We start from the raw sequence: 23,442 nt of genomic DNA, 5'->3' as shown, positions 1-23,442 counted from the left end.
CTCTGGAAAGCAGTATGGAGATTCCTCAAAAAACTAGGAATGGAACTATCATTTGACCTGGTTATACCACTCCTTGCATATATTCAAAGGAGTTAAAATCAGTATACTGCAGTGACACAGCCACATCAATGTTTACAGCAACACAATTCACAATAGCAAAGCTATGGAACCAACCTAGATGACCTTAAACAGATGAATGGATAAAGAAAATGTGGTAAATATACATGATGGAATATTACTCTGCCATAAAAACAAATATACTGAACTCCATATGTATAGAGAAGTTTACTTATTCTACAAATATCTGGTCATTGCTCATTATGTGCCAGGAAATACAGTTAAGCAACCTATAAGATATAACTGCAGGAATTAAAATTAGAAGTGTGAAGAATATGATATAATGTAAAAAAGCACCTATGAGGTAATGCTAAACAAAAAAAGTTGACCACACCTTATATTCCACATAAAAAGTTGATTATGAGAATTCTAGGAACATGATAGAATAAGCAGCCCCAGAAATCTCACCTAGGAAAATGTACTAGCAGAATCTGCCTGATGTAATGCTATTGGAACTCTGCGAGTCTACAGGAGGCTTACAATTTCAAGGAAAAGCCACAGACGGTAAATCCTGGCTAATTTTGGTCAATTTCAGTTCTGAGCATAGTAACAGCTATTTACCCTCACCCTGATCCCTATGGCAAATGGCTATGCACATATTTTTTTTAAATATTTTTTTTAGTTGTCATATTTTTGGAGCAGCTCACACACAGTTTGCAGGAGTCTGGATAGACAAAAAGGACCTTGCCCACCAAATATCAGGCATGTGTATCCTGGTCACTAGGTGCTGCTTCAGGTCATAAAAGGACGGACAGACAGAAGTACCACTTCCTTCACAGTTGCAGGTACTTTCCCCTCAGGCTGATGTGATGTTCAGGGAAATGAAAGAGCCAGTACATGACCATTAGACCCTTTTCATTTTTCTTTTTTCCCTCTCCTAGGAGCCAGTTATTAAAAACCAAAACATTTTTTAAAATTTGCACACATGGGGAAAATTAGAGTGTGACTGTGTATATTTATTTATTTATTTATTTATTTATTTATTTATAATATTTATTATTTAGTTTTTCGTTGGACACAACATCTTTGTTTGTATGTGGTGCTGAGGATCGAACCCGGGCCGCACGCATGCCAGGCAAGCGCGCTACTGCTTGAGCCACATCCCCAGCCCCTGTGTATATTTATTAAGAAGATCAGAAAAGACCTGTGAAGACCTTAAGATTACATTTTGGGCTGATCCTCATTACAAAGAGAGCCTATGATATTAAAAAGAAATACAAACAATAATATACAAACAATAACAAAAACCAGTAAACCCTTGAGAAGGAAGAGAATCTTATTTTAAGAGTTACCATATTATCAGACTTAAATGCCCAGTTTTCTTACACACACACACACACACAGAATCACAAGGCATATAAAGAAAGGAGAGGGTATGACATACAGAAGAAGTCAACAGAAGTATCCCTGAAAAAGACCCATTGGAAGATGTGCTAGACAAAAATTTCAAAACAGCTGTCCTAAATGTGCTCAAGAATAAAGGAAGGGCTGGGGCTGTGGCTCAGCAGTAGAGTGCTCGCCTAGCACGTGTGAGGCTCTGGGTTCGATCCTCAGTACCACACAAAAATAAACAAACAAAATAAAAATATTATGTACAACTAAAAAATAAATATCTTAAAAAAGAATAAAGGAAGATGTGGAAAAAGTCAAGGAAAAAATGAACAAAATGGAAATAAGTATTAATAAAGACAGAAAACTTGAAAAGAAAACAAAAAGAAATTTTGGAGCTCTACACTATAATAACTGAATGAAAAATTGCCTAAAAGAATTCAAAGAAATTGAGCATGTAGAAGAATCAGTCAACTTAAAGAAATGGAAATCACTGAGTCTGAGTTATGACATTAATATATTTCCTATTATTATAGTGAAATCTTTGAGTTAGGGTACTTTATAAAGAAAAGAGGTTTGTTTAGCTCATTGTTTTGGAAGCTGAATGTCCAAACATATGGCACTGACTCTTGTGAGGGCCTCCCTGAGTACACCATATTATAATAAATGGCATAAATTAAGCAGATCAGCTCCCCCAGCCAAAAGACTCTGGCCATAATTAAGCTTCTCCTCCTGTCAGATCAGTAGGATGCCTAGTTAGTGGCTTCCTTTTCCTTGTAAATGCTAGGTTTGCACACAAAAGGTGTGACAGAGATAGTCTACAAGTTTGTTGTACAAAGGGATATTATATATTTTCTTGGTAAAACAAAACAAAACAAAAACTTATAAAACCTATGTCTGGTCTAGGGGATAAAACAGAACACTTGTCATATAAACCTCCAGGCCAACCCCCACAACTAGAAATAAAGTTTAAAAAATTTCCAGAATATTTGTTCCAAGGAAGAATTCTTAAGCAAGAGCCACCTCTGAACCCTGCAGTCAATAAATCTGCTTCCTGAAAATTCCTCAGGTGTTCAGCCTCTTCTATCCTACTTTATAATAACAAGAAACGTGTAGGGGTGAGCATTTACCTAGTGAAATAGGAAGTCGAACACACTGTGGTCTGAGAAGAACTACTTGAATCCTTTCTGAGGAAACACCACAGTGACCTATAAAAACTAACAATGAGCCCCACCTCTTAAAGATCCCATCATCTCTTAACATCCAAGAAACAGCTCAATGAACTCCAAGTAATATGAACTCAAAGACAATCACACATTATAATCAAACTCTCAGAAGACAAAAAGAAAATTCTGAAAGCAGCAGGAGAGAAGTGACTCCTTCCAAGAGGGAACTCTAAAAAGAGTTCACCAGCAGATTTCTCATTAAAAAAACATGGTGATCAAAAGGCCAATATACACAAAGGGCTCAAGGAAAAAAGCTGCAAACCAAGAATCCTGTATTTAACAAACTACCCTTCAAAACAGAAAATTTAGGAGGCTGAGATTGTAGCTCAGTGCTTACAGTGATTTCCTAACATGTGTAAAGCCCTGGGTTTGATCGCCCAGCAACCCCCCACACACTTTTTACAGAAATTAAGGCAATTTTAGATAAATAAAAGCTGAAGGAGTACATGACCATTAGACCCATCCTTCAAGAAATATTCAAGGAAGTCCTACGGTCCTGCAGGATGAAATAAAAGGATACTAGACAGTAATTAAAATCCACATGAAGAAACAAATACCTCCATAAAGGTAAATACACAGGTAATTTAAAAAGCTAGTGTGACTAGGTATAATGGCACATGCCTATAATTCCAGCTACTCAGGAGGCTGAGGTAAGAGGATCACAAGTTTGAGGAGACTGGGCAACTTAATAAGATCAGTATCAAATAAAAAATGAAAGGGGGCTGAAGATGTTGTCAGTAGTCTAGGGCCCCTGGTTTTAATCCCCAGTAGTACAAAACAAAAACCTAATATGATTATAACAATGGTTTATAGTTCTACATTGTTTTCTATATAATTTAAGATACTAATGTATTTAGAAGAATTATTAGTTTATGTTTAGGGGTACACAATATATAAAAACATTTTGTGACATCAGTAACTGAAAGGAGTGGGGATGGAGTTATAAAGGAGCAGAGTTATTGTGTGATATTGAAATTATGCTGGAATAAATTCAATTGAAGTTGTCATAAGAGTGTTATAACTTTAAGAAGCTAACTGTAATCCTCATGGTAACCACACACACACACACACAAAAAAAAAAAAAACTACAGAACACATACAACAGGACACAATAAAGGAATTTAAATATTTAGCTAAAAAATGCAAAAGATGTCACAAGTGCAGAAAATGAGGGACTCTCAACTAGAAAGACACTACTGTAACATAATAAAAACCATACATACAACTCCACGGTGAATATCATACACAATGGTGAAAGATGAAAAACTTTCCTTCATGATCAGAAACAGGACAAGTGTGCTCACTTTTACTAGTAGAAGTAGTAATTCAATAAGAAATAGAACTCAACATAGTAGTAGAAGGTCTATTTTTTATAGCTAAATATTTAAATTCCTTTATTGTGTCCTGAGCAATTAGGTAATAAACATAAAAGGCATCCAACTTGGAGAGAAAGAAGTAAAACTGTCTTTGTTTATGGATTATATGATCTTATATGTAGAAAACCCTAAATATTCCATAAAAAGATTGTTAGAGCTAATAAATGAATTTAGCAAAGTAGTAGGAAATAAAGTCAACAAAGAAAAAAATTAGTTGCATTTCTTTATATTCAGTTGCACCCATTCTAAAATTCATACTGAATTTCAAGGTATGCCAAATAGCTAAAACATTCTTAAAAATGAAAATTGGAGGACTTACTTGTCTTGCATTCATAAATTATAAAGATACAGTATTAAAACACTGTGATACTGTCATAAGGACAAACATGTAGAATAGTGGAGTAGAATTCAGTCTAGAAACACACCCTCACATTTATGGTCAAGTGGCCAAGACCATTCAATAAGGAAAGGACAGTTTTTCAATAAATGGTACTGGGAAAATTGGAAAGTCACATTCAAAAAAACCTTATATCACAAAAGAAAAAAAATCAAAATAGAGTAAAAACCTAAATATAAGAAATAAAACTTAGAGAAGAAAACACAACAGAAAAGCTTTATGACATTGGATTTGGCAATGATTTCTTAAAGATATGACAAAGAAGAAAAAACAGACAAACTGAATTTTATAAAAATTAATACTTTTTGTATACAACCAGCCTATGTCAGCCCCCTACGCCAATATCACATTCCTTTGAAAGGAGCACAAAGGAATGAATTCCTAAATTTGCTTAGTTAGGACAAATCAGGCTTCACAAAAAATGGGATTAGTTACCTTACTTCATGGACAAAAGACGACAGGCATTTCAGGCAGGGGACTAGCATCAGACAAAGCTTACTGTCAGGCTAACATGTGTGCCAAACTGCACATAGTTCATAATGTTAGGACTCAAGATATGTATGAAGCAGTTACTGGAGATGATGCCAAATAGAATACACAGATACGATGAAGAACCTTGAGTGCTAGGCTAAGAAATTTGTAGTTATACTGTGGACATAGGAACCCCTTGAAAGAGTCTGTAAATACAGAAGGAAGTCAGATCTACACTTTAGAAGATCACTATAAGCAATGTTGCAAATGAGATTAAGATAGAAGAAAGAAGGGTACTAAAACTACTTTAGCAGGGCAATGACACTAAGGAAGGGTCAAAGAGAATAGAAGAAGGAATTCCAGAGATAATCTAGGCAAGACTTAGTGAATAATGAAATGTGACTGTATTAGTCAGTTTTCTATAGCTGTAAGAAAAACCTGAGAATAACAACTTAAAGGAAGAAAGGTTTATTTTGGTTCATGGTTTCAGAGGTTTCAGTCTGTGGTTGGCTAGCTCCAATGTTTCTGGGCCTGTTGTGAGGCAGAAACATCTTGGTAGAGAAATATGGAGAAGAAGAACAGCTCACTTCATGGCAGCCAAGAAGCAGGGAGAGAAGAAGAGACTGGGGAAAAGTCACAGTTCCTAAGGGTACGCCCCAAGGTCCCACTCCCTTCAACTAGGTCCCACCTCCTACAGTTTTCCCTACCTCCCAATAGTCCCTTCAGTTATGAATCCCTCAGTGGATTATTCTACTGATGAGATTAGAGCCCTCATGGCTCAAGCACTCCCCTACCTCTGAACATTGCTTCACTAAGGACCAAGCCTTCAATACAAGGAGGAGGGATATTCCAGATTCAAACTGTAACAGTTTGGACCCCTCCCTATCGTTTACTTACACTTACTATGCACTATTTAATATTTTTCTTTTATTAAAAAATAAATACCATTGATTTCAAGACATGTAAACAAAAATAAAAATAATGGAATGTAGGATAGAAAAATAAAGAAAAATTAATGAACAGAAGACAAAAAGGAAGGAAATTTTAAAAGAATGATAAATAGAAATCATAAAACAAGATGGTAAAATTTGATTTTAAAATTCAGTAATAACTACAAAAAACATAAATTAACTCTGATTAAAAGAAAAAATCTTAGACTGAATTTTTGAAAATCCACTCTGTAGACACAATAAAAAGTTGAAAGGGAAAAAAAAACTAGACTAGTTAAACATTAAACAAATGAAAGTTGTTTGGTCAGGTGTGGTGATGCACACCTATAATCCCAGTGGCTCAGAAGGCTGAGGCAGGAGGATCATAAGTTCAAAACCAGCCTCAGCAACTTAGCAAGGCCTTAGGCAACTTAGTGAGACCCTGTCTCAAAATAAAAAATAAAAGGGCTAGGGATGTGGCTCAGTGCTTAAGCACTTCTTGGTTCAATCCTGGTAGCAACAACAAAAAAGTGGTTTGGCTACATTAATGTCACTAAAATAGACTTGAAGACAAAACGCAGTATTAGGGGTAGGAAGGGTGCATGGGGGCAGGAAAGATGGTATAATAAGATAGACATCTTTACCCTAGGTACATGTTTGACTGCACATATGGTGTGACACTACTTCGGGTTCGACCAGAGAAATGAAAAGTTGTACTGCAATTGTGTACAAAGAATCAAAATGCATTCTGCTGTCATATATACCTAATAAAAATAATTAATAAAAAAGCACTATTAGGAAAAAAAAAAGGTCATTATATAGCAGGAAATTTTGCCAGAAAATAAAATATAAAGGAAATTTTTATCAGAAGATACAACCATTTAAATTTACCTGGGCTTAATAACACTGCTTCAAAACATGTTAAGCAAAAATTAACAGAAATTGTGTTGAGAATGCAAAGTCACAGCAAGAAACTTCGACATACCTCTTTAGTAACTGACAAACCTAACAGATAAATAAACAGTAAGGATATAAAAGATTCAAATAGCACATTATAACAAGCTTGACCTAATACACAAATATACAACTTTGGACTTATCACTAAAGAATCTAGATTCTTCTCTAGTACACATAGACCATTTAAAACACTGTCAATAACCAGTCTTCAAAACAAATCTCAACAGACACTAAAGAATTAATATCAAGTAATTTTAAAATATTACCTTAAAATTAATTAATAAAATAAATGAAATTAGATAAGAAAACCAGAATATGTTCAAAGAAAGTACAATAAATAAAAAATGAAGAGGAAAGATTACTTTCTATATATGTTGAGATTAATCAAATTTGTAAAGCATACTTGTACATTTCCATTTTAGCATTTCTAATTTTATAAATTTACTTACCCATTTCACTCAAGAAAATACACTAACCACTGACTCAGAGATGAAATTATTTCTAGCTACGTATGGTGGCACATGCCTGTTATCCCAGCAGCTTGGAAGGCTGAGGCAGGTGGATTGCAAGTTCAAAACCAGCCTCAGCAAAAGCAAGGCCCTAACCAACTCAGTGAGACTCTGTCTCTAAATAAAATACAAAATAGGGCTGGGGATGTGACTCAGAGGTCGAGTGCTCCTGAGTTCAAGTGCTCCTGAGTTCAATTCCTGGTACCAAAAAAAGAAAAAAAGAAATTATTTCTAAAAATTCACTATCTATTCAGTCAACAGTACTTATATGGTTGTTGACTGTGGGAAAGGCACTATTCTAGGTGGTGGGATGCAGTGAGGAAAGTTAATATTCTAATAAGAATGACTTGTCCATGTATATAAATGATACAAAATAAAAGTTAATAAATTTCTCATATTTCTGTGGCAGTTCAGAGGAGGGACAGATTAATTCTGAATTATGATAGGGTAATGAATTAGGGAGGAGGGTGGCTTGAAAAATAAGAAGGATTTGAAAATGCATAGTTATAGAGAAAGGGCAGGAGAACAAATTCAAGGCAAGCAACATAATGTAAAACATATCTAACAAAAATGGTAAATGATTTTGAATAGAACACAGACCAAAGACGAGAAGGCCAAAAGGCAGTTTGGAGCCCAACTGTTAAAGGCTCTAAAAGCTAAACTAAAAGGTGAGATATTATTTCATAGGTGGTAGATGCGTAGGTGTGAACACTGTCACTGAAGTTTTACTGTTTTTTTTTAGTGGGAGTAGTGATGAGAATTAGGCTCAAGAGAAACTCATCTGGGGACTATTTACATGGACAACAGCAAGGTGTTAAGAAGGTTTGAGTTAGTATAATGATAATCAGAACAGAATGGACTGGAGAGATCAAAGACAAAAAACTATAATTTGACAACCAGATGAAGAGCCAATAATACAGTCAAAGGTGAATCTGCATTTCTCAGTGACAAGATGGCTGGGATGTCACTGATAGAAACACCCCTGTGCATGAATGTATGAGTTGGCATTGAAAATGAGTTTATTACTCTTAGATATTATTATAACAGTCTATACAGCTATATTAAAAATATGGTTCTAAGATCACTGGAAAGCAATTACTTTTCTTTTTGCAGGGAAACTCTTCTCACTAAATTGCTGAGGCTGGCCTCAAATTTGTAATTCTGGGCAGCTGAGATTACAGGTGTGCGCTGCCGCACCTGGCAGCAATTACATTTTATAAAATGTGACTTAAAATAAACCTGCCATTCAACTTTCCTGAACCCTCAACCACTGAATTCCTTCCTTCTCTCAGTGTTCTTTTTGTCCTCCTCATGTTCCCCAATCCCAGCCCCTCACTTCCTCCCAGGGTGCCACGCAGTTCTTTGGATGCACTAATGATCACACAGAGGATGCCAATTCACTCACCTCCTGAGGCTGTGCCACATGGAAACCTGGCTTCAGTCTCTATCCATCAAAACCTATGGGCATGCTTTCAACCACTCCCTAATTACTCCGCTTAAAATACAAAATTAGGAAAGAATTAGACTTTTAAATTTGGTGTGGGTTACCAGTCAAGTTGCCCATTGTCTTTCATAGATCTTTTTAAAAGTACACTAGGAATGCATCTATTCAAGGTACAAAGGCAGGGTGACAAACTTCCCAATTTAATGAATTTCCAAATCCCAGTGCTCCTAATTCTTTCAATTTATTCAGTGCAGACAGCTTGATGTATCAAGTACTCTGATCACAATGCAATTAAATTAGATATAACTATAAAGGATAATTAGAATCCCCCATAGGACCTCACGGAAGGTGATCACATCATGGGAGCAAACCCTCTGAGGGGATTAAGGCTAGCCTCACAGAGTGAGTTCTCATGACAGTGGGTTGTTATAAAGTCAGGCCACATGCTTGGTCCCCTTCTGCATGTTCTGGGTTCCCTTTCTGCTCCTCCACCATGTTGTGATGTAAATGAAGGAACCCAGAGGCCAAACCAACGGGGCCACAGGATCCTGGACTTTCAACCTCAAAAACTGTGAGCTAAATAAACTTAAAAAAAAAACCCATTGGCTAATAAAAAAAATCATAACAGAACAAAATTTTTAAACTTAAAACTCAACAACTATAGTCTCTTTAAAGATGACACTAAACTATTTTGAATTTTTTTAAGCAAAAACACACAATCTATTAGAAAAGAAGGCCAAAGACCAATGAACATCCCTTTCCCTAACCCCCAAAATAGGGTTTAGAATCACAGAACACAATTCACTCATCATAAAGTTATAATTATCAAAACTATTTGGTGTTGGTGAAAAGACAGAAAAAAATCAACAGAACAGAATAATCCATAAATAGACCCACACATATTTGGTTAATTGAGTTTTGACAAAGGTACAAAGGCAATTCAATAAGGAAGAACAGTCTTTTCACCCATGTTGTCGCCACCAAGGTCAAGACAAAAAAAAACTATAGTATATTTTAATTATTAAATATATATCTTCTGATAAGCATTATAATTTCATTGTATAAATGCCATGTGCCATGTCCCCTTAGAAAGGATGCAGCATAAATGTATTAAAAGATTAAACACACCTTGAAAGTTGAATCTAAAGGTCATTCCTTTCTTCTTCCTAGCTGTATTACTTCCCTGCTCTGGTGATGACTGCCTAGGTGGCCTAGTTTTTATCCTTCCTAAACATCTTTGATGACAAGACACCCGAAGACTAGAAGTTCCTCCTCTGCTGGGCTAGATAAAGTAGTTTGGAACTTCATTATAATAGAATACCTGAACATTCCTCCCCAGCATTACCTTACCCTTCTCCCTCATTTCTTGTGCCCTGTATCTACAACCTTCTGACCCCTGAGAAAAGTTGATTTGCAAGTGTATCTTGCACTTCTCATATTTTTGGTCAAGAATAAAAGTCTTCTTTGCTACTCAATTGGTGCCTGGTCTTATTATTGGTTCCACCATTCTGAGAAGGAAAAAGGATTCAGCCTTTGGGGTCAAAAAAAGTATGACCTTTAACAATTCACTTAAATTCTCATTTTCTACATACTTTTCTACTTCTTAAGTTTCCCCTGCCTCCTTCCTCTAAGGTTGCTGAGAATAAAGTGTTAAAATATAAATAAAGAACAGGGTCAACAAAAAAATTTTGGGTGGGGGGGCATTGGAGATGTTCTATATCTTGACATGGAGGTTGTGGCAGTTTCATGGGTTTGACATTTGCTAAAATTCAATGTGTGGTTTAAACAAGTGTAGTTTATCATACATACATTATATCTTGGTAAGATAGATTTTTAAAAAACATACTGTTGGGGCACATGGTGGATGTTGAGTAATTGTTGGTCTGTTCCTCCTCCCCATTCCCTTTATATGGTCATTTGAGGAAAAAAAACTCTAGGCATTATTCCCAATATGAATACTGTTCCCAATATGAAAAACCCCTAAGAACTTTTTGTTTTGTTATTAATATTAAACATAAATTGCCTTCCCTAAATTGCTAAAAGTCAGAGTTCACTAAAAACTTCCAGATAAGAATGACGTTACTTACCTCTCTCCTCTCCTCTAAACCAGATCCCAATATCTTTAACTTTTCCCATAAATTTGACTTTTCTATCCTTATATTCAATAAGAACTTAAATCTTAAATTTATATTCTATACTTCTCATTTCAGTTAAAGAGCAAACAAGTAATTCACACAGGTTATAAAATATCTTGAGGTTGTAGGGAGTTACTCCACAAAATCTATGGGCCTCAGTGATAGTTCTTTGTTCCTAGCTCATGCACTAAAAAAGGTTTTTCTTTTTGTTTTTTTTTTTTAATACCCTTAAATACTAGTCAATTAAGGGGCTGGGGATGTGGCTCAAGCAGTAACGCACTCGCCTGGCATGCACGGGGCGCTGGATTCGATCCTCAGCACCACATAAAAATAAAATAAAGATGTTGTGTCCACTGAAAAACTGAAAAATAAATATTAAAAAATTCTCTCTCTCTTCTCTCTCTCTCTCAAAAAAAATACTAGTCAATTAAACTCACAGGAAGTACTATACAAATTCTATTTTGAATCATTTTACTGATTTTCTGCTGTCTGTACTCCCAAAATAATATGTTATTTTAAAACAATAGTGGTTAAGATTTGGTACCAACATTAGAAAAACTTAACTTTTCACTTTCTTTTTAATATACCAAGTATAAGTTTTAGTGCCAACTCAGTCAGTCTAAATTCAAAACAATGTGTCTTATATTGGGTATTTTAATTAATGAATTCTCTCGTTGTTTTGTTATTAATATTAAATATAAACTGCCTTCCCTAAATTGCTAAAACTCAGAGTTCATTAAAATGGATTATTTTCAATACTCTATATGGCTAGAAACTACCAATGCCTATTTTAAAAATAATAAAAACACGAAGAATATTTCTCATATTTTCTTATATTTACATATATATATATATGTAAATGTGTGTATGTATATATATATATATATATATATTTCTTACACTTTTTGTTTACTTTTTCTCACTTCTCAAATAAGTTTGTAGGAAATAAAATTACCCTCTCCCCCAGTCCATTTCACTCACCTACAAAATGGGCTGGGAATAGTAGGTATCACATAACAAATCCCCCCATTCAGGCAAAATGACCTGTAACTGGGACCACAGGGCTCCTCGTGATCTAAAACACACATGCATATGGAACAGAGAAAAGCATATTAAAATACTTCTGATGCAATCAGAAACAGGAATAACCAGTCTTAGAATGAAGCAGCAATACTAAAAATTAGAATGAGGAATCTTTCCTCAAAATTAAAGAATCTTATTTCATAGTCACTTTGAAAGAAAAATCTATCACTTTGAGAGAAAAATGAATCCATCTTACAGATATGGTTGTTAATTATAATGGATTTAGAAGCCACATAACAGAAATAAGAAATCTCTGCATTAGTTAGATTAAAAGGCAGCGATTAGGATCATAGAATAAATAGGTCCTTCTCATTTAGCACCAAGATTTTACAGTATTACTTAGAGATTTCCTGTCCTAAGGTTGCATTTAAATTCTTCTTTTTCTTTTGATGTTTCAAATATTTAAAATCTGAAATTGTGATAGGAAAAAAATTTAGATAATTGAAATAAATTTTGCTTCCAAATTTATCTTAAAATATTCCTCTTCTATGACAACCAAAGTCAAACATGAAAAATAAAATATAATCTCATAAGATTTTTATTTGCAAGGGAACTTTAGGTAAAAGCTAATAACTGACAAGACTAAAATCCTAAAGTAAAACTAAAAATCTAAGTTTGTGCTTAACATATAGCCAAAACTTTCAGAATAATAAGAAAATAACCCTCCACTCCTCTTGCTTCCTTTCTCTCCCTTCTCTTTCTCCATGTCACTTCCTTCTTTCTTTCCTCTTTCTTTTCCTCACTCTTTATCTTTGATCTTTCCTTTATCTTTCTTCCTCTCTCTGCCTTCCCTCTCTCATTGGTATTTCTCTTTCCTTCTAGACTCAGCCTCATACCCCACCCCACCCCCACCATCTCTTTACAAAAAGTTTCTTTTTTAACCACACCAGTATAGAAAAAATCAGAAGTAACCATTGTCAAATTTATTGGGTCATTATACTACTATTTGTGATTAGGAAATTGCTGAAAACTTTATCTTTTGGTTTTAAAAGGAGAATGATACTGCTTTTAAAATTTTACCTTGGTAGTTCCTGATTGTCTAAAAATTACTTAGAATCATCTAATGTGAAGCAGACAATGACAATTCTCTCATTTAGCACTGAGTTTGGCATTTAAAGATAGTTTACTAGTTAAAAAAAACTTTCTCTAATATGGTTGCCACTAAGATATTGATACCTGTTAAGATATAATTGTTGGGGCTGGGACTGTAGCTCAGTGATAGGGCACCTATCTAGCATGTATGAGGCACTGAGTTCAATCCTCAGCACCTCATAAAGATAAATAAATAAAATAAAGGTATTGTGTCCATCTACACCATATATATATATATATATATATATATATATATACACACACACACACACACACACACACACACACACACATATGAATGATAACTACTATGATCCAGATGTCTTCACAATCAGAATTTGAAAGTTTGAAACTTTCCTTTTACTTCAGAATTGAGAAAAACCTATTTCAGCATATTATAACCATAAAAGTACAAAAATGTAAAGACAGAAATAGAACTACAAAGAACTGAAGAAAAAGAAAGTAAACCAGCTAAAACTAATACTTTAAGGTTTTTTCTTTTTTACACAATGCATGCTTCTTTAAAATTAAACAACTTTTAATAATCTATACAATTTTTCAGGAATAATTTGGTTGACAAAATCCCAGTTAAAACTACATTACATCAGAATCATGGAAATCATCCCATATGATTTTCTATTTATCATAGCTGAAAGTAATGTCCTTTTTAACTAATTATATCCAGACATATATTTACTGAAATAATATCACATATTATATCAATAAAAAAACTCATCTAACCTGAATCACTATCTCTGAATCTATTTTCATTCTTTGCTCTGGTTTCAAATTTACTTATTATTTGGGAAGTTGATATTAGATATAGAGTAAGCTAGAATTGGTCAGTTTGTAAAGAACAATAAAACACATAAACCCAAAATAAAAGTTTTATGTTATATAGGAAAGTATTTCAAAACTAAAATATTTCATATTTTGGGGAAGATTTTAGATAAGGAACAATATAATCTTGTGTTAATGTAATCTGTTGTTCTATTTCAAAATAACACACATTGACAAAAGTATAAACAGAAGAAATTACCTGTTGGCATCTTAATTTTTAAATAGTTTCATCCTTGGTCAGAAGATTAGGGTTGAAAAACAGCACCTAAAATAGTTTAAAATTAATAATTTAAGAAAAAATATTCTTTTGAGGGAGTTACATCAAATATTCTAATAGTGATAGTCTTTAAGTATTGAAAGTAAGTCATTTATTTGTGAGTGACAAAATTAGTTAGATATCTATGTTTTGAATATATCAATTAAAAAATCTGTGCAGATAAAACCAAAGAATCAACATTATAAAGTATAAGTGCACTAAATACAAATCATTTCCTAAAATAATATAATCTTAAAACTTTTTGTTCTATTGCTGGTTTTTAATAAACATTTTAATGTAGTAATGTACTATATGAGAATATGAAACATATATGGTAGTAATGAAACTGAATGACCTGAACTTTTTGCTTTTTCATAAAGTCTATTTATTAATAATCTAACTTTTAAGTAGAATCAGTAGCTTCCAATTTTTCAATTTATTGAAAATGGTCAAACATGGAATATAAAAATCTCCAACAGCATTAAAAATTTTAAAATTTCTTTAGAACCATTAAAAGCACTTTTGAGTTTACCATACCTTGCACATTACATCTATCAATCTACACATGCCTTTCTTTAAAAAATGTTGGGCATCTGGTAAAGCCAAGTAGCTAAAGAGGCATGCTTATGTTTGAAGTTTTCTGCTATAACAGAAACAAGGAATTAAGATAAATTTGAAGAGATGAAGCATTTATACTTACATAATGATTACAATTTCTTAATTCTTTTTTATAAAATCTATTTACTTCTGACTTAAGCATAAAGATTTTGTAACAGAAATCTTAATCTACAACTTCCTTTTATACAGGTGTAACTCCAAGGTCTTCTCCCAAACCCAATCACTCCCTTTCTTTCTTTTTTACACAAGCAGAGAGAAAGAGAGGGGGTAGGGAGTAGAAAGAGGGAGAGAGAAAGAGTGTATATACACATTAAAACTATTTAATTTGAAATTCTCATTTGGAGTTTCTTTTTTCCAAACAAATGGCTTACCTCAATAAAAACTTATATTCATTAAAAAAATAAATTTAGACATGCAGTTTTGCAAAAGTTTTTGAATACTGTAGACTATAGCAGCTGTGACTTACATTTTATAACATGTCAAAAAATTGATTTATATGGCTGCAGTGTGAACCAGAGAGAGGCAGATAGACCAAGGTGTACCCAGAGGTAAGGCACCACTAAGAAAGCTACCCTTCAGTCTACATGCTCAGAGTCACAAATGGGGCAGAATTTTACTTAGAAAAGGAGTTGTACTAAGCTGTACTTCCAAATCACTGTTCCTGTTTTAAAGTTATGAATTAAATCACATTATTTAGACTCCTTACTTACCTTTGCATGTCTGGATAATTCAAGAGTACTATCTAAGTTTGTGAAGAAAAGGAATTTTTATGTGGAGCTGATGGACAATTGTTCCACAAGGCTTTTTTTTTTAAATAGTTTCCTTATATACCACATAAAATTTATTTATGATGACTTGAAGAATTTATAGAACTGAAAGATGATAATAGCTCTAATAGAACTTATAACCCCATGTCTGATTTAAAATATAATTATTGAACTTACCTACTACTGATAACAATATAATGACTTTAAAACTATAGCAAAGCTATTATATATCCCTTAAGGAAAGTTAAATTTTAAAAATATTTTAAAATATTGACTAAAACTATAATTTTGTTTAAATGAAGTACAGGGTTCTTAGATATAGCTATCTAAATTATGTCAAATATTTAGATGGTTATCTTTTCTAAAGCCACAATTCAGACAATATCACTACTTGACTGATGTAAAACACAAAAACTAATATATTTGTTCTTTTAAAAAGTATCAAAATAAACTCATAATTACATACTCTGAAAACATTTCTTTTCATTACCATATATTATCTCCCACATTCAATGGCAAATTTTATATAGCTATAATCATTATGTATGTATATATACACACATACTTAAGTCATTTTAGCTTATGGTGTGAGAATTCCAAAATGATATTTTTATTTTGCTTTGTTTTTTTCTGATATTAGATTGAACTCAGGGGTCTAATTACTGAGGCACATCCCCAGCCCTATTTTTTTTTTTTTTTTTTTTTAGACAGGGTCTCACTAAGTTGCTCAGGGCCTTGCTTAGTTGCTCAGGCTGGCCTTGAACTTGCCATCTTCCTGCCTTAGACTTCCAAGTCACAGGGATTACAGGCATACACCACCATGTCCAGCAAAATGCTGTTTTGTTTTGTTTATGAAAAATCAGTATCCTTTGTTATTTTACTTGAACCATGAAACTATTATGTTGTCTACTAACACAGAAATGACTACTAAATTGCACATGAGAAATAATCTGTGAATCTGTGACTTTATCCATGACATTTGAAGATGTACTTATTAAGAGATATAGCATGACAGTTTTATAGTGAGTTATTTTTGACACAATGCATATAAACAGCCTTTGGAGCCAAGTGACTCCAAAGTAGAAAATATAATGACTTTAAAGAGCAACATTTCACTCTAAATGCAAGCCTTGGTATTTAAGAATAATTTCTCTGTTAACCTGTCAACAAACTGCACTAGGTGGCCCATTGCCCTTAAACAAATGACAGTCTCTTGCTAGATTGGAGAATAACAGATACAAAAACAAGTAACTGCAAAAATGTTTTAGGCTGACTCCTTGTTAAGGTTTGGATCTTAACTGTTTGCCCAAGGCATGGTCTACAGCTGATGGTGCCATTGAGAGGTAGTGGAACCTTTGCGATGTAGGGCCTATTGAAGAAAGTTAGGTCATGGAGGAATGCCTTTAAAGGGGATGTGGGACTCCATCCCATTCTCTTTCTCTTTGCTCTCCAGCTACCACGAAATGGCAGCTTTGCTCCACTATGTGCTCCCTGCCATTATGTTCTGCCTTTCCACAGGCCCAAAAGCAATGCAGCCACCAACCATGGACTGAAACCATGAGCCACAATAAGCCTTTCCTCTTTTAATTTGATTTTCTCAGGTATTTTTCACCAAGACAGAAAGCTAAATATATATATTCATATATACCTTATTTTTACTTAGAATAAGGAAAATTTTATATGATTCAATGTAATCTTATCACAAACATATGTTTACCACGACATTAACACATACACACACACACACACACACACACACACACACACACAGTTTAACTGTTAAGGAAAATCAGGAAAAGATTCCAAGATGTACAATTATTTGTGTTTAACCTTAAAAAAATGAGTGAGAGTTTGTAAACAGAGATGGATAAGCATTCCAGATAGAGGAAACAGTTCCAAGGTAGTTAGATAAAAGAAGAAAAAAGTTCCAAGGTAGTCAGATAATTATAGATAGATCATGGGCCAAGATATGTATAAGGTATGTGTATATGGAGAGTATACAGGTTTATAAGAAAGTGGGATAAAAGTGTCAAGAATAGGTAGTATGTATGAGGCAAACAGAGTCCATATCTGCAGGCATTGAGAAGCCTTTGAAAGGTTCTTAGCAAAGGAGTGACATGGTTGTATCTACATTTTATGAAATTCATTTTGATGGAAGTATGGAAAATAGATTGGAACCTGCAGAAGAAATGGTATCAGAGAAAGCAGTTTAGAAGCTATTTTAATCATCAAGAATTGTGAACAAACAAAGCAATAGGAATTAAGATAATGGAGAAGGGTAATTTAAAAAATACTAAGGTGTACAACCACAAAATAGATGAGTATGGTAAGAAATAAAAAAAAATCAAGGATTATTTTCAAGTATTGTTGAAATTAAACAAGTAAAGGAATAGCTACTAGAAAAAAATTTTTAAAATATTTATTTTTTAGTCGGACACAATATCTTTATTTATTTATTTTTATGTGGTGCTAAGGATCGAACCCAGGGCCTCGCATGTGCTAGGTGAGCGTTCTACCGCTGAGCCACAACCCCAGCCCCTAGAAAAATTAATATTAAAAACCATAAGATACAATTTCATACCCACAAGAATGATTAATCAAAAATGATAGACAATAACAAGTTCTGACAAGGACATGGAGGAACTAGTGCACTCATACATTGCTGGTGGGACTACTATTTAGGAAAATAATTTGAGAATTCCTTAAAAAGTTAAACAAGTTTATCATATAAATGCATCCAAGAGAAATGCAAATGTATATCCCACAAAGACCTGTATATAGATGTTTAGAACAGCTGTATTCATAAAGGTCCCAAACTGGAAATCATCTAAATGTCTGTAACTGATGAATGAATAACTAAAATGTTCCATGGCCAGTCAATGGAATACTACTTAGCAGTAATAAGGAATTTTGTATTAGTGCATGTTAAAACATGAATTAATATTAAAAAAAGCTAAGTGAAAGAAGCCATTTCTATTTATATGAAATGTCTAGGAAAATCAAATCTATATGGCTAGAGGGTAGATTGATGGTTGACTTGGGCTGGAAACTTAAAGTAAATGCAAATAATCATATATTTGATATATTTTAAATCATTTCTATATGGGAAAAGTGGTGCCTACCTGTAATCCAGCAACTCTGGAGTCTAAAGCAGAAGGATCACAAGTTTGAAGCCTAGTGAGACCCTGTCTCAAAATAAAAAATAAAAGGGCTAGAGATGTGGCTTAGTGGTAGACATTCCCTAATACAATGTAAATGCTATATAATAGTTATAATACTACATTGTTTAGGAAACAATAACAAGAAAAAGACGTGTCCAGGTTCAGTATAGATGCAACAATGTTTTAAACTATTTTAGGTCCCCAGTTGGTTAAGTCCACCAATGTACCATGTCTTAATACAGGCCAGATCAGTTCACAGACTGATTCTTTATCATGTGAAACAATCAATTGTGCCATTAGCCTTCCTTCTATCTTTCTCCTCCCACTCCCTTCTTAGTTAGCTACATCTTGACTCTTATATCATGAATATTAACATTAAATATAAATTTAACATTTACATTTTGGTCCATAACCCTAATAAAGTCTTTCGTACCTTGTCTCTAAATTTACTCTAAAAGTTGAAAAGCAATAGAAGTAGTTATTATTATTATATAATTATCATTCATGATAGATCCAAGAAGTACATAAGAATAATGTATCCTTTTATTTCATATCATGATACCACTTATAATATTCCAAGCAGCAAAATAAAATAGATTCTCCTTTCTCAAACTTGGTAAGATGATTAAAATCATATCACATTTTAATTCGCATATATTTGTACTATGTTTTTCTTGTACAACTTTTTCTTATATTGTCTTTCTTTTTGAAGGGGAGGCTAAAGAATAATGTGCTTTATCATAGTATAACAAATATTAGTTTCTTAATCATGCTATTTATTTCATGTAGTCCTCTTGTTTTCTGAAACATCCCTTCCAAAGCTTAAATTTGAATTGAATATTCTCTAAAACTGTATCTGAATGCAACTATCTTTCCAAAAATTTCCCTTCAGTGATTTTCTGGATTGATTCTAGTTTCCTACATCCTCTGTTTTCTGTTTGTTTTTTTTTTTGTTGTTGTTGTTGTTGTTTTTTTTTTGTTTTTTTTTTTGGTAGAGTCGGTCATCAACCAACTCCCTAAAACAGGGTGCAGCAAAAACAGTAAGTTCCTACATGACTACAGACATTTTTCTTTTGTCTTCACAGCTAAATGAGAGTATTGGGCTAGTCATGTTGATTTACACTGAAAATAATTTAGATATGCACACTATCTTTTTTCAGTATCCAGAGAAGTCTGTCTGATGCCAATCTAATTATTAAAACTTTTTAAGTTACCAGTTTGTCCCCTCCCCTGAAGTATTTAAGATCTATTTTTTGCTCAGGGTTCTAAAATTTTATGAAAATGTTACCTAGCCTTATCCTCAAAAATTTTTTCTCAAATAGTGCTAGACAGCGATTTGGGCCCTTCTTATTTGAAGGCTTATGTTCCTTACATCTTGGAAAATTCATCTATTGTTTGTTTTAATAGTTTATTTCCTTCCATTATAAAACTTCTATAATTTCTAGGTTTATCACCTTCACTTCTGTATTTTATCATAATTTCTTTCTATTTTTTTAAACAATGTTCCAGAGGAGTTTCTTTTTAATTTATTTATTTATCTTTACTTTTTTGGTAGCTGTAAATAGACAGCATGCCTTTATTTTATTTATTTATTTTTATGTGGTGTTAAGGATAGAACTCAGTGGCCAGACAAATGCTGTACCACTGAACTACAGCCCTAGCCTCCAGAAGGGTTTTTCAACTGTACTTTATATCCCTGTTATTGACCTTTTTTAAGATGTTAGTAATATTTTTCATCTATAAAGAGTTCTTTGATATCTTATTCATTTTCTACAGCTTTTCTTGTTTAAGGAAGGCAACAGCATCTCAAATCTTTCACAACATACTGGTTATCTCTCTCACAATATACTCCAGGATCTCTTTAGCTCCCTGCATTACATTACTTCCAGGATCAGTAATTGTTATCTTGGTCTTCTCCAATAAGTTGATTTTCCTTAAATATCTGTTAAGCCTTGGTTGTGTGCTCAGATGTCTTGGTTGTTTATTCTTGGTTGACTATTCATTCCCAGCAAGAGGTGTGCATTCCTCTGATGTTATGTAAGTACATCTGTTTCCCAGTACACCTCAAATTCTGAGTGGGATGTAGGCTTAGGTACTCTGTGTACCTGGTAGAACATTTGATTGGCAGGTTTATTTTCAGGAAAAGCTATAAGGAGCCAGCTAGCAGACTGCAGAACTATCAAATGACAGAATGAGAAGGAGCTTCTTCTACAGCAAAGTACAGACCACAAGCCAGATTGTTTTTGTATGACCTTTGAGCTGAGAATGTTTTTAAATACATTTTAAAGAGCCATAAAAGCCAAACAAACATTAAAAAATACATGGGGGTGCTGGGGTTGTGGCTCAGTGGTGGAGCCCTTGCCTAGCATGTGTGAGGCATTGGGTTTGATTCTCAGCACCACATCTAAATATAATAAAGGTCTATTAACAACTTTAAAAAAAACCCAAAATTTAAAAAAAAAAACCCACATGGGGATATAGCACAAAAACAGCTATGACTTGAATGTTTGTACTTCTTCCAAAAATCTTGAAATTTATCAACTATATTAAACTGGGACCTTTAGAAGATCACAGGGACTAAGGCCTTTAAAAAAGAGGGTACATACAGCGTTCAGAGTTTTTGCCCTTCTACTCTTATTGTCATGAGAGGACACTGTGCTCCTCCCTCCAGAGGACGCAGCAACAAGGGGTCATCTTGGAAGATGAGCAGCTCTCATCAGACACTGAACCTACTGGCCCCTTGATCATAGACTTCCCTGTCTCTCTAGAACTGTGAGAAAATAGAGCCATGCATTGCTTATCAATGGGGAATACATTCTGAGAAATGTGTTAGGAAATTTGTCCTTGAGAAAATATCATAGAGTGTACTTACACAAACCTAAAAGATAGAGCCTACTACACACCTTGACTACACAGCATAGCCACTGCTATATCTGTGGTACTATGTTCACTGAAATGTCACTATGTGGAGAATGATTATAAATTTCTGTTATATATAAATTATCTAATTGATGGTACTTTTAATAACAGCATGAAGACAAATCATAGTCTTATATGGCCTGCAAATATGCAGATATTTACCATCTGATACTTTACATAAAGAGTTCTAGTCCCTGTTCCAGAGCCAACAATTATGTTGAAGTCCCGATTTCATTAAATTTCTTTAGGAAAGAGATTCCCGCCACCCCGGGGCAGATATACTAGAGTGTCCTCCTCCCAGTCTATTCTGAAAGGGAGGATATGCGGGTGGGGTCTATTATCAAGGCTGTTCTGTATATTGACCTTCATTACTGCCCCACTAAGTGCATTCAGTCTTATTACTTTTGCTCTTAGTATTGCATAGTAAGTCTAAGATTAAGTCTCTGTGGGGTTCTACCATGGAGAAAACTCTCCAAGTCACTATGGCCTCTTTATAGCACATTTTGGGCTGTGGTTTCAGCCTTCCAATATTAATTTATATCTTCCAAAAAATTAAAGAAATCACATGTATGTTGGTAATCTTTAACTCCCCTTTCCCTTTTCTTGTCATTTTCATATGTCCCTAACCTATTTTAATGGAGGTTAAGTTGAGACAAGAGCGTAACTAATATGTGCAGTCTATCAACTTGATCCAGAAAATCAGTTCTCACTATTCCACTCCCACCTCTGACAAATAGCTACAGATTAGAAAGGGGTGTTTATAAACTGGTAAAAGTAACTACTGTTAAAATTAAAAACAGAATATGCAAATTTCAAAATACTAGTAAAGATTTAAAGAAATAAAATATGTAGTAAATGCTATTAATTATTAATAAGAAAGAATTAAAAAATTACATGAAGATGACTAAGGAATATAAAAGATACATAATTTATTGATTTACATTTATTGTCAATAATTCGAGAAAAAAGGAAAAATCAACTATGTGTTGCTACAAGAAAAACACCCAAAATTAAATATCAAGATTACAGAACATGAGCCAGATGGGGTCTTATCTGTCTGTAGGCCCAGCTCTTGAAAGGCTGAGCTGGGAGGATCACTTGATCCCAAGAGTTTGAGACCATGATAGACAATGACATTTGAATTCTATGAATAGAATTCAGTGATATTTGAATTCTGGGCAACATGGTGAGACTTCATCTCAAATGACAACAACAACAACAACAACAACAAGGATTACAGAAGATGGACACCAGAACCTAGGTTGTGATATATCAGACCAATTAGTTTAAGGCAAAAGTAAATAAATAGAATCATGATGAAAGTTCATTTTACATTAATAGAAGGTATAATTTTAATGAAAATATCATAAAACCATCTTGTATTACATAACATTAAAATTAGAATTTAATAAAAATTAAGTGAATTAAATAATTTAATAAAATTACATATCAGATAAATTAAAATCTTTAAAACCAAACTTAGATATGAAGAGAAATGAACAAAAATACTAACTAATGATGATTTATCAACATTTCTAGTTGTCATAAAATAAGGATACAGAAGATAATAAAAAAATAAATAAAATGATAGCTAACTTTTGAGTTCTCATAAAGCTAACTACTTTTTATTTCCTTTATAAGAATTCCAAGTTAGTATTCTAAGGAATCCTTGACCAAGATCAAAAAGAAATTCACTATCTTTTTCCAGGCCTTAATTAATAGCTCTATTTCACAAACAAAAAAATCAAGATTAAAAATTCAAAAATCTAAGGGGCAGAAATCAGTCAAAATTCATTTCACTACAGATTCCTTTATT

The 23,442-nt window shown here is 33.5% G+C and overlaps 1 protein-coding gene across 20 annotated transcripts in view; it reads right to left on the bottom strand.

Annotated features, from left to right (window-relative positions):
• The window catches only part of Nrg4 (neuregulin 4), a 165,440-nt gene that overhangs the window by 81,984 nt on the left and 60,014 nt on the right, over positions 1-23,442 (bottom strand). For all 20 annotated transcript variants that reach the window (XR_013343770.1, XR_013343781.1, XR_013343771.1 and 17 more), the window contains 2 exons: positions 14,105-14,170; positions 11,872-11,965 (listed from right to left, as the gene is read on the bottom strand). Coding sequence is in view for 2 of the 20 variants with exons in the window: in XM_077800243.1 (XP_077656369.1) it covers positions 11,872-11,965; positions 14,105-14,114 (104 nt within the window). In the remaining 18 variants the exon portion in view is untranslated. The remainder of the gene's footprint in view (positions 1-11,871; positions 11,966-14,104; positions 14,171-23,442) is intronic.

This window comes from Urocitellus parryii, chromosome 6, assembly GCF_045843805.1.
Source record: "Urocitellus parryii isolate mUroPar1 chromosome 6, mUroPar1.hap1, whole genome shotgun sequence".
Taxonomy (NCBI): domain Eukaryota; kingdom Metazoa; phylum Chordata; class Mammalia; order Rodentia; family Sciuridae; genus Urocitellus; species Urocitellus parryii.
This window is presented reverse-complemented; position numbering and strand designations above follow the sequence as displayed.